At 36.2% G+C, this 12,833-nt stretch overlaps 1 protein-coding gene across 2 annotated transcripts in view; it reads left to right on the forward strand.

Moving 5' to 3' along the window:
- Positions 1–12,833, forward strand: part of XRN2 (5'-3' exoribonuclease 2) — a 79,647-nt gene that overhangs the window by 40,787 nt on the left and 26,027 nt on the right. For both annotated transcript variants that reach the window (XM_043602996.1, XM_043602997.1), the window contains 4 exons: positions 6,467–6,550; positions 7,651–7,748; positions 8,354–8,433; positions 9,635–9,691. In XM_043602996.1, coding sequence (XP_043458931.1) covers positions 6,467–6,550; positions 7,651–7,748; positions 8,354–8,433; positions 9,635–9,691 — 319 coding nt within the window. The remainder of the gene's footprint in view (positions 1–6,466; positions 6,551–7,650; positions 7,749–8,353; positions 8,434–9,634; positions 9,692–12,833) is intronic.

Genomic DNA, 12,833 nt, shown 5'->3' on the forward strand with positions numbered 1-12,833 from the left:
GTGATACTGAACACCTTTTTATGTGTCTGTTCGCCATCTGCATGTCTTTGGAAAAATATCTGTTCACATCTGCTCATTTTTTAATTGAGTTCGTTTTTTTGGTATTAAGTTGTACAAGTTCTTTATATATTTTAGATATCAACCCCTTACTGGATGTATGATATGCAAATACCTTCTCCCATTCAGTAGGTTGCCTTTTCATTTTGTAGGTGGTATCCTTCGCTGAAACACAAGCTTTTTAGTTTAATGTGGTCCCCTTTGTTTATTTTGGCTTTTGTTGCCCTTGCCTGAGGGCACTCGCCAAAAAAAAAAAAAATTATTACTAAGACTGAAGTCAAGGAGCTTACGGTTTCTTCTAGAATTTTTTTTTTTTTTTTAACTTACATCCAAGTTAGTTAGCATATAGTACAATAATGATCTCAGGAGTAGAATCCAGTGATTCATCCCCTACATATAGCATCCAGTGTTTATTCCAACAAGCATCCTCCTTAAGGCCCCTTGCCCATTTAGCCCATCCCCCCTCCCACAACCCTTCCAGCAACCCTCAGTTTGTTCTCTGTGTTTAAGAGTCTCTTATGTTTTGTCTCCCTCCCTGTTTTTATATTATTATTTTTGCTTCCCTTCCCTTATGTTTATCTGTGTTGTATCTTTAAAGTCCTCATATGAGTGAAGTCATATGATACTTGTCTTTCTCTAATTTTGCTTAGCATAATACCCTCTAGTTCCATCCATGTAGTTGCAAATGGCAAGATTTAATTCATTTTGATTGCCGAGTGATACTCCATTGTATATATATATATCACATCTTCTTTATCCATTCATCTATCGATGGATATTTGGGCTCTTTCCATACTTTGGCTGTTGTTGATAGTGCTGCTGTAAACATTGGGGTGCATGTGACCCTTCAAAACAGCATACCTGTATCCCTTGGGTAAGTACCTACTAGTGCAATTGCTGGGTCGTAGGGTAGTTCTATTTTTAATTTTTTGAGGAACCTCCACACTGTTTTCCAGAGTGGCTGCACCAGCTTGCATTCCCACCAGCAGTGCAAAAGAGATCCTCTTTCTCTGCATCCTTGTCAACATCTGTTGTTGCCTGAGTTGTTAATGTTAGCCATTCTGACAGGTGTAAGGTGGTATCTCCTTGTGGTTTTAGTTTGTTTCCCTGATGATGAGTGATGTTGAACATTTTTTCATGTGTCGGTTGGCATTTTTTCATCTGATGTCTTCTTTGGAGAAGCGTCTGTTCATGTCTTTTGCCCATTTCTTCACTGGATTATTTGTTTTTTGGGTGTTGAGTTTGATAAGTTCTTTACAGATTTTGATACTAACCCTTTATCTGATATGTCGTTTGCAAATATCTTCTCCCATTGCGTCGGTTGTGTTTTAGTTTTACTGATTGTTTCCTTCACTGTGCAGAAGCTTTTTATTTTGATGAGGTCCCAGTAGTTCATTTTTGCTTTTGTTTCCCTTCCCTCTGAAGACATGCTGAGTAAGAAGTTGCTGCAGCTGAGGTCAAAGAGTTTTTTGCCTGCTTTCTCCACTAGGATTTTGATGGCTTCCTGTCTTGACATTTAGGTCTTTCATCCATTTCGAGTGTACTTTTGTGTATGGTATAAGAAAGTGGTCCAGGTTCATCCTTCTATATGTCACTGTCCAGTTTTCCCAACACCATCTGCTGAAGAGACTATCTTTATTCCATTGGATAGTCTTTCCTGCTTTGTCAAAGATTAGTTGGCTGTATATTTGTGGGTCCATTTCAGGGTTCCCTATTGTGTTCCATTGATCTTGTGTCTGTTTTTGTGCCAATACCATACTATCTTGATGATTACAGCTTTGTAGTACAGCTTGAAGTGCAGAATTGTGATGGACTTTGTTTTTCAGTATTTCTTTGGCTATTTGGGGTCTTTTCTGGTTCCATACAAATTTTAGGATTATTTCTTCTAGCTCTGTGAAGAATGCTGGTGTTACTTTGATAGGGATTGCATTGAACATGTAGATTGCTTTGGGTAGTATCGACATTTTAACAATATTTTACCTCCAATTGATGAGCATGGAATATTTTTCCTTTATTGTGTGTCTTCTTCAATTTCTTTCATAAGCTTTCTATAGTTTTCAGTGTATAGATTTTTCACCTCTTTGGTTAGGTTTATTTTTATAGGTTTTTGGTGCAATTGTAAATGGGATTGATTCCTTGGTTTCTCTTTCTGCCGCTTAATTATTGGTGTATAGAAATGCAACCGATTTCTCTGCATTGATTTTATATCTTGCAGTATTGGTGAATTCATAAATCAGTTCTAGCAGTTTTTTGGTGGAATCTTTTGGATCTTCCACATAGAGTATCATGTCGTCTGTGAAGAGTGAACTTTTGACTCCCTCCTTGCCGATTTGGATGCCTTTTATTTCTTTGTGTTGTCTGATTGCTGAGGCTAAGACTTCCAATACTGTGTTGAATAACAGTGGTGAGAGTGGACATCCCTGTCATGTTCCTGAACTTAGGGTGAAAGCTCTCAGTTTTTCTTCATTAAGGATGATAATAACAGTGGGTCTTTTGTATATGGCTTTTATGATAATGAGGTATGATCCTTCTATGCCTACTTTCTTGAGGGTTTTTATCAAGAAAGGATGCTGTATTTTGTCAGATGCTTTCTCTGCATCTATTGAGAAGATCACGTGGTTCTTGTTCTTTCTTTTATTGATGTATGATGTATCACATTGATTGAATCAGCCCTATATCCCAGGTATAAATCCCACTTGGTTGTGATGGATAATTCTTTTAATGTATTGTTGGATCCAGTTGGCTAGTATCTTGTTGAGAATTTTTGCATCCATGTTCGTTAGGGAAATTGCTCTGTAGTTCTCCTTTTTATGGGGTCTTTGTCTGGTTTTAGAACCGTCTTTTAGGAGTGTTATGCTTTAAGGTCTTACCTTCAAGTCTGCAATTCATTTGAGTTTATTTGTGTGTATGGTGCAAGAAAATGGTCACTCTTTGCATGTAGCTTTACAGTTTTCCCCACACCATCTGTTGAAGAGACTCTTCTTTTCCATTGTATATTCTTGCCTCCTGTGTCATAAATTAATTGACCGTATACGTGTGGGGGTTTTCTGGGCTCTCTGTTTTATTCTGTTGGTCTATATGTCTGTTTTCATGTCAGTACCATACTGTTTTGATTACAGTAGCTTTGTAGTATAGTTTGAAATCAGGGCGTGTGATACCTCTGGCTTTGTTCTTTCTCAGGATTGCTTTGGCTATTTGGGTTTTATGTGGTTCCATGCAAATTGTAGGATTCCTTGTTAACTAGTTTGTGAAAAATGCCAGTGATATTTTGATAAGGGATTGCATTAAATCTGTAGATTGGTTAGGATAGTATGGGCATTTTAACAGTATTCTTCCAATCCATAAGCATGGATTATCTTTTCCATTTATTTGTGTCTATTTCTGTTTTTTTGGTAATAGCCATCCTAATGGTTATGAAGTGGGATCTTACTATATTTTTTATTTGCATTTCCCTAATGATTAGTCATATTGAGCATCTTTTCTTGTGCTTAGCTACATCTTTGGAGAAATATCTATTCAAGTTTTTTGCTCATGTTTGAATTGTGCTTTTGTTGTAGGAGTACTTCTATATTTTGGACACTACTCTCATATAAGATTTTGCATTTATTTTCTTCCATTTTGTGATTGTCTTTTTACTTTGTTTGATAGTGTCCTTTGATGCACAAAAGCTTTAAATTTTGATGAAGTCCAATTTTTGTTGGACTGTTTTGTCATTGCCTGTGCTTTTGTTGTCATATCCAAGAAATCATTGCTGTATCCAGTGTCATGAAGCTTCCTCCTTGTTTTCTTTTGAGAGTTTTATAGTGTTAGGTCTTAACATTTAGGTTTGATCCATTTTGAGGCAATTTTTGTATACGGTGTAAAGTTAGGGTCCAATTTCATTCTTCTGCTGTAGATATCCATTTCCCAGCACCATTTGTTGAAAAGACTGCTCTTTTCCCATCAAATGGTCCTGGCACCCTTATTGATGGTCATTTGACCATGTATCCAAGTGCCTGTTGATAGGCTCTCTGTTTCGCTGCCTGTTATTCCTAATCTTATGCCAGTACCAAACTGTTTTAATTCCTGTAGCTTTAGAAAGTTTTGGAATCAAGTGGTGGGAGTCCTTCAACTTTATTTATTTTTTTCAAGGTTGTTTTGGGTATTTGGGGTCCCTTGAGATTCTAAATGAATTTTAGGGTGGGTTGAAATTCAGGCCTTTAATATTTTTATATTTTGTGTAAGTATTTTCATTTATTAGACTGTAGCAAGAACACAACATATTTTAAGGTAAAATTTAGTAGGGGTGCCTGGGTGGCTCAGTCGGTTGAGCGTCCTGCTTTGGCTCAGGTCATGATCTCACCGTTCATGAGTTTGAGCCCCACATCGGGCTCTATGCTGACAGCTCAGAGCCTGGAGTCTGCTTCAGATTCTGTGTTCCCCTCTTCTGTCTCCACCCCACCCCTGCTTGTGCTGTATCTCTCTCTGTCTTTCAAAAATGAATAAACATAAAAAAATTTTTTTAAGGTAAAATTTAGTACTATTACAGTTTTTCTCATATGTCTTTAAAATTTATCGAAAGTATTGGTAACATTTAAGTTCTTGCCTAACTTGAGTGCATCTTAAAATGATAGAAGATAAAATATATCTGGGTACATTTTCAACATTTATTGAACGTGCATTGTTGTTCTTTTATAGTATTCATGTAATATTCCAGCACCTGTGTGGCTCAGTCAGTTAAGTATCTGACTCTTGATTTTGGCTCAGGTCATGATCTCATGATTCTTGAAATCAAGCCCTGCTTCAGGCTCCGTACTGACAGCGCGGAGCCTGCTTGGGATTCTGTCTCTGCCCCTTCCCTGCTGAGCTCTCTCTCAAAATAAATACACATGCTTTAAAAAAAAAAAAAAAAAAACACATTTGTTGAACATGTGTACTTTCAATGTTGTGTTTTTATATTTAGTTAATTTATATAAGAGAAATATAGCATTGTCATTTCGAATCTTGTGTATTTTATATATGAACAGAGAATTTAAGTATTTTGATCAAAGTCACAGAGCAATAGAACTAAGATCTGAACACAGAGAGTATGAGCACTATGTTTACCTAAGTTTTACTGCTACTTAGGTTACCTGTAAATAAGCACTCTGGAAAATTTTAGGTTGTAATGTCATTTTTACTATCAGCTTACTCAGGCACTAACTTTATCACATCTGGGTATAATGCATTTCTTCCCACCCTGGCCATTAGGGCTGATTTTTTGCTTAATAACCTTATTGTTGTCATTAGCTGCTGACCAGTTGGAGTTGGCTTTTGGAGTTGATGGAATGTCTGCTTGATAATTTGGGTTTTAAGTGTATGACTAAACAAAACTTGAAAAGCTCCCTACATTTTTTTTTCTGTGTAGATGTTTACCAGTAAATGAAATAGCCTAACTCAGATGATAGATGTTAATATTGAAATCACTTTTCACACTAGAAGTTAGTTTCTTTTTAACTTTAAAAAAAATACATGTTTCCCTACTAGGTAATGAAATTGAACTTGTTTCTAAACTTTGAAAATATGGTAGCTAAGTAATTAATGAAAACTTGGGGAGCCTTTCATTTCTCATTCTGAAGGGAACAATCATAAGTAGAGCAGTTTTGACTGTCAGTAGTTTCAAAATTATTTAGCTCTATTTAGCATTACTCTTTGCCATTTGTTTTAAATTTTTTAGCCAAAAGACTATTTATATTGTATACAGTACAACATACACATTTGGTTGAATAACTTCATATATTTTTCTAGTAATAGACATTGTACTACTGGTGTGCTTCTTTGAAAATTATGAATTTAGATTGAAATAAAACAATTACCTTAATTCTGGCACATTCCAGAGAACAGTTTTCAGCCTGAATACTCCCCACAGTTATTTAAGCAAGTCTCTAAAAACTTCTTGCATATAAATTAGTTATTAGGTTTTAAAATGTAAACAAAATACTGTGAAGTTTTAGAGCTGGAAGACATTCCATGTATTATTCTAGTTGAGTATTTTAGTTGAAAACCAAGTCAGAACGATGAAAGGACAAACTCAAGCCCTTGGCAGATTAACTGGCTTGCCCAAGGGCATCCTCGTAAGTAAGGCGAGAACAAAGACTCGTGTCCAGGTGGCTACTTGTTCAATTAATTTAAAAATTTTATCATCATAGACTTAAGATTCTGCAAACATGGCTCTTATGAGCCATTTTAAGGATGTAAAATATATAGAACTTTTGTCTTCTCTCACCACATGGGAAGTATTTGCATCTGCGATTTGACCAAATAGAGTTCAGTTTCAAAGTGTTTTTACATCAGCAATGATATTCTACTAGAAATGTTTATTTGGACCAATGGTAAATGGAATTTGGATGATCCTAATAGCTGGGTGGTTGGTGTGCATTTTTTCCCCCAGGTGTTGCTCTGTTGCCTTTTGTGGATGAGCGAAGGCTGCGAGCTGCTCTAGAAGAGGTGTACCCAGACCTCACTCCAGAAGAGAGTAAGAATTGTACTTTCACTTGATCTCAACATTGAGTCTATATCATACAGACTTTACATTTCCCTATGAAATTAGACTCTTCTTCCACTTGTCAAATTTCACATAAAGGCCTAAACCTTTGATGTTTTCTTTATAAGAAAAGTCAGCTTCTTAGAATTTATTATCCATAAATTGAATAGTAATTATAATTTTTTTAACTCACAAGTGTTTGTTAGATTTATTAAAAAGCAGCACTTCAAGAATATCCTTTGACTTTTTGGTTCTTGTATGATACGTACACACAAAAGTATTTTTCCATACTGGGTTGTATTAGTTTCCTCCATCCTCCTTCCCTTCATCTCCCCTCAATAACAGTTTGCTTGAAAAGTTAGATTCAAACACAGGCATTTTCTCTCAGATTGCTAACCTAAAATGTTATTTTATTACAAACAGTGGCATTTTGTCATTAATACTGATAGTTAAAAGTATTGGGAAATTGGGAAGCTAGATTCTATTGGGAAATTTATTTAACACCAGTATGATAAACCTATAGAAATAATTTCTGTGTCAGCCATCCTTAGAATAGTCTTTGTTATCAGATGGTATAATTTGTTTGGGTTTCCTCATGAAATGGTTTTATATTTCTTAAAGAAAGCAAATGAGTTCTGTACAGATAACTTTGTACCTTATCTTACAATACTATATTCAGATATCTTTTAGTGATAATTTTTTCCGATAGTCATTGATCTTTGAAACCTTATTGTCAAAAATTATTTTTCTTTTATAGAGGCTTCACACATTTTGGCCTATAACTTTTACATTATTTTTTGTAAACTTTATACTTAAGTTTTAAAAATTTAGGTGATTTCTTGGGGTACCTGAAAGGCCCAGTCGGTTAAGCATCTGACTCTTGATCTCAGCTCAGGTCTTGATCCCACGGTTTGTGAGATTGAGCTCTGTGTCAGCCTTTGCACTGACAGCACTGAGCCTGCTTGGGATTCTCTCTCAAAATAAATAAACTTTAAAAAATAAAATAAAATTTAGATGTTTCATTTTCTCATAAAAGTTGTGCTTGCAGATGTAATTGTTTGATCTTTATTCTTTCCTTACTTTCCTCCCAGCTAAAAGAAACAGTCTTGGAGGCGATGTCTTATTTGTGGGGAAACATCACCCACTTCACGACTTCATTTTGGAGCTCTATCAGACAGGTTCCACAGAGGTATGGTCTCTTTTTCCATCATGAGGTGTTTTTAGACAGTGTAATTATTTGATTAATCAGAAATGCATTTTTTAAATTTTGATAAAACAGAAACAAGTGTACCATTTTAACTTTTTAAAAACCCTTAAAAAGTGTGTGGTTTTTTGGCATTAAGTCTGTGTACAGTGTTGTGCAGCCATCACCACTGTCCAGTTCCAGAACTGGGTATCCATTAAACAATATTAAATGATACATCTCCATTCTCCTCTCCTCTTACTTTTGGTAACTTCTCTTCTACTTTCTGTCTAAGAATTCACCTGTTCTTGGTAACTCACATAAATGGAATCATGCAGTATTTGTCCTCTTGTGTCTGACTTACTTTACTTAGCTTAATGTTTTCTGGGTTCATCCATGTTGTAGCAGGTGTCAGAATTTCATTCCTTTAATGGCCATTGTGTGTATATACCACATTTTGTTTATCCATTCATCTGTTGATGGGAACTTGGGTTGTTTCCTCCTTCTGGCTTTAAGAATAGTGCTTCTATGGGCATTGATGTACAAGTAGACGTGTGAGTCCCTGCTTTCCATTCTTCTGGATATATGATCAAGAATGCATTTTTCCACAGCCAGTGGATGTACCTCCTGAACTATGTCATGGAATGCAAGGAAAATTTTCTTTGGATGAAGAAGCCGTTCTTCCAGATCAGTAAGCATTCATTTGTGTAAATTGGTACAACTGGGAAGAAGTTTAGTTAGCATTTTGTCTTTGTTGCCTACATGTTTTATTTTCTAGTAATAGTGAGAAAACAAAACAACAGAAAACCTGCTGCACTATGAAAAAGACTTGGGGTGAGAGCCCAGCTCTTCAACCCAGTGGCTGTGTCACTGCGTATAGGGAGCCCTGGGGGTTCCTAAAGCCCTTTCAGGAGATCCATGAGGTCAAAATTATTTTCATATAATACTAAGATGCTGTGATATATTTGCTTTTCTCACTTTCTTTCTCTCTTGAGTGTACAATGGAGTTTTCCAGAAACTGAATGTAGTGTGATATAGATATCTTAGGAGATTAAATCAGAAGCAGATAAGAGAATCCAGCTATTAAGATAGATATTAAACCAGATATTAAAGAAATTTTTCAGAAATGTAAGACAATGACACTTCTCATTATTTTTTTTTTCATTTTGTAAAATATAGTTTTTCATTAAAAATGTTACTTGTGTTATAGGTTTATTGTTATCTTTAAATTAGTATTTTAGAAATTTTGTAGTTTTAATTTTTAAAAGGTATATATTGATAGACATAACCAATGTAAGCAAAAGCTTTTTGAGGTCCTTGATTTTTAGGAATGTTTTAAAGGGGTTCTGAGATCAGAGTTTGGGAATTCTTGGTCACAGAGTATGTGTATCTTCTTTTCTACATAATATTGGATGGTTTTCCAAAGTGATTACACTATTTTATAATCTCAGTGGCAGTTTGTGAGAGGTGTTGCTCTGCATTCCTGCAAACCTTTGGAATTGTCATCACCTTAATTTTTGTCAATTTAGTGGATGCCTGTTGGCTTACAGTTGCCTTTCTCTGATTACTAATGAAATCAAATGCCATAGGGTATATTTATTAACCAGTTGGTTTTCCTCATTTAAAAAGTGCCTGTTCTATTCTTCTGTTTGGTTATTTGTTCCCCTGACGCCCCTTTTTTTGATTTGTTTGTATCCTTTACAAATTCTGATAGGAGCCTTTTGCAGAAAATAGTTCTCTGTTTTACAAACAGGGAAGACAGGGTCCTTTTGAAAGCTATAATTGGTTATGTTGTTTTTGTTGGTACATTTTAATGAGTTCTCTTTCCTAAAGTAATATCTTACTTCCACGTATCCAGAAGGCTACAACTTAACTGTCTTCCTTGTCTTTAGAATAGTATGTTCTCCTGTCCCCATGTTACGAGATCTGGCACAGAACACTGCAATCAGGTAAGTCTTCCAAAATTCACATCATTTGACCAAAACACAGCTCTGTAACTTGCAAATAAGTCTAAAAAGACCTCTGAATCACAAGGAAATGGCAGCTATTAATCTACCAATGCTTTGAGATTCGAGAGTCCCTGTGTTGCAAACCTTGGAACAGAGCCTCTTGACTTTAAATTATGTATATTGTTAAAGTTACTTATTGAACAAGCTTGCTTCTCGGCTTTCTGGTTTCCCTTGACAACCTCTAATTCTTCCCGGATTAGTAAGTGGGAGGTAGAAAGTAGGAGTTTCTAGGAGTAGTTGTATGTAGGAGCAAACAGACCTCTACACCCCAGAGGCCCACACAGCTTCACTGTGTTACAACAGATTATTTTAATTATATTTACAGTTGTGGCTCTGCAGAGTTTAAAAACAAAACTATTACATCCTTTACTTTGGTTGAGGTAGAATGATTTTATGGAAATTTTTACCAACAATTAATATATAAACGTAAAGGGCTAATTTCTGCTACCTGGAAAACTTACTTATATTTCATTTCTTGCATGATGACAGCATTTTCTGTGTGTAAAATATAACATGATTGTTTAGAATTAAAAACCAACAAATTACTATTTGCTTAATTAGTATATGTAATTACTAATCTTGACAACAGGGTTTTTGTTACTATCATTTTCTGCAGTCTTCAGGCAAGACTAAGGCAAACACATCTTAGTGATTCGAGGATTTTGTAAAAGGCTGTGTGGGAAGACTATTTCCCACTCATACTATTTCTCTGATTCTTGGGAAACATTTTAGATTTATCATTATAAAGTGAAAGCATGTTCATTTTCCTATCCTTAATGGATTTAGGTAGCACCTGCAATTTTAGGAGGTATGCATGTATGTATTTATTGTGGTGATAGACTGAATGTGATGTTTTCTTTTTCTTTTTTCTTTTTTATAATATAATTTGTTATCAAATCGGTTTCCATACAACGCCCAGTGCTCATCCCAACAAGTGAGAAGGAGTTTTATTTAAAAAAAAAACTGTCATGAATTTGGAAAATCTTTCTAGATTAGTTGCTTTTATTTATCTTTACGCACATGTTTTGTTTATCTTTACACATAATTTGTTCTAGCTCTTTGTCTTTGAGCTCTTCTGTTATGGGTGGAGTTAGAATTGTGAGCCAAGCTCTTGAGCCCTTCACGAATAGTCTGGTTTGGGCAGATCCATTGAGGATGCTCTGTGTTCACCCTTGGGGTCTCTGCCTTGCAGTGGTGCTTCAGGTCATTTAATCCCACTGGATCCGTCTTCGGATTGTCACATGTTTGCTTCCTCCGTTTTTCTGCATGTTTTCTTTTTTTTTTTTTTTTTCCAACGTTTATTTATTTTTTTTTGGGACAGAGAGAGACAGAGCATGAACGGGGGAGGGGCAGAGAGAGAGAGAGACACAGAATCGGAAACAGGCTCCAGGCTCTGAGCCATCAGCCCAGAGCCTGACACGGGGCTCGAACTCACAGACCGCGAGATCGTGACCTGGCTGAAGTCGGACGCTTAACCGACTGCGCCACCCAGGCGCCCCTTTCTGCATGTTTTCAAGAGCCTTTCTGCCCAGCCCTCTAGAAGTAGTTAACTTTACTTACCTTTCTAATTAGGATAGAGAAACTTGTCCAAGGGAAGAATTACAAATTGACAAATCCTTTAGCTTCTGTTTGTATGGTGTTGTTAGTGTTGGTTGGTTATGAGCCTGAGGGGCCTTTGGTATTATTTGGTATCCATTATGTTCACAAGATTATCTGATGTATAAGATAAATCCCTATGTGTGTATTCAGGTACATGTTGAAAAAAGCGTCATAATAAAATTGATTTGAGTTAATTTCCTAGAGATTTGTGAAAGACCACATTAATTTTTACCTTATGAGGTAATTTTCATTGTTTCCCCTGAGGGGTAATGAGGTTGATCCAGTTTACTGCATATTTTTGTGTGTGTGTTTGGGGGCTTGTTGTTCATCCCAGTGTTGTGTTTGCTCTATAAGGGAAAATCTATGAATGCAGCCTCCGGTGCCAATTGCAGTTATTTCTCTCTGTTTTGACTCCTGGCATATTTTCCCTTCTCTCTTTGGGTGCATCTGGTATTCCATTCCACATCAGAGAAAACATTGAGTGTAGGTGGGTTCTTCCCATCGCATTGGTCTTGTAGTAGGAAAGTGTATGAGTAGGAAAGTGTAGTAGGAAAGTGTATGAGAGAGGTTGTTGAAGTGTTTAAGTTCCTAGAAGGACCCTTCGAAAATAGAGGCGGCTGTGACCTAGGAAATCTTTTATTCTTTTCTAATTCTGATCCCATAAATCAGTCAGTATGTTAGTAGCTTAACTTTGAATAGAACTGAGCTATCCCCTTTAATTTTCCTCATCCTACATTTCACCATTGTAATTTGCTTAGCTGTAATATCTTTAGAATATTGTTTGTTAACTTTAAATATATAAAACCTCATAAGTATATACAACCTCATATGATTTTAAAATTAAAGGGAAGTTCTCTTCCACTGCAGCGGCACAATTTTCTGTTCTTCTGGAGTAGACACACACACACACACACACACACACACACACACACACCTTTGTTTTACCTCACATTCAGTGTTCCATACTTCTTTGTCCAGTGCCTGTCACTTGTTCTCCTGGCTGATCTCTCTTTTCTGTCTCTGAGCAGTTGCCCAGACTCAGGAGCCTCTAGTTCTATATTACATACCATGTGCTTAGCCTCTCATTCTACAATAATCCCTGTATCTACACCACTGTTCTGGAATTTTTTTCCCCTGTTATTTTTTATCCCTGGCTCTTCCCAATGGGCCTATTTTGTAGGGTTTTTTTTTTCCTTTATTTTATAGTTTCTTCTCCTGAATTACTATAGTGACTTCCCAGCTGGTTTATTTGATTCCACCTTCCCACTGACTCTGTTGGCATATGCTATAAGTCTTTTCTCTCTTAAAAGCACTACCAGTCCTCAGAAATCTTTGCTTTAGAGTGCCAGTGGAATTAAACTTTGCTTTGTCGAGGTCTGTCACAGTTTGGCAGAGCCATCGCTGTGTGCTTAAATCCACGCAATTGCTCACAGACACCTCCCTCCTCCTTGTAACCATGCTCTTCCCATCACTATCACACTAA

The sequence above is a fragment of the Prionailurus bengalensis genome, chromosome A3 (assembly GCF_016509475.1).
Source record: "Prionailurus bengalensis isolate Pbe53 chromosome A3, Fcat_Pben_1.1_paternal_pri, whole genome shotgun sequence".
In the NCBI taxonomy this organism is placed as follows: Eukaryota; Metazoa; Chordata; class Mammalia; order Carnivora; family Felidae; genus Prionailurus; species Prionailurus bengalensis.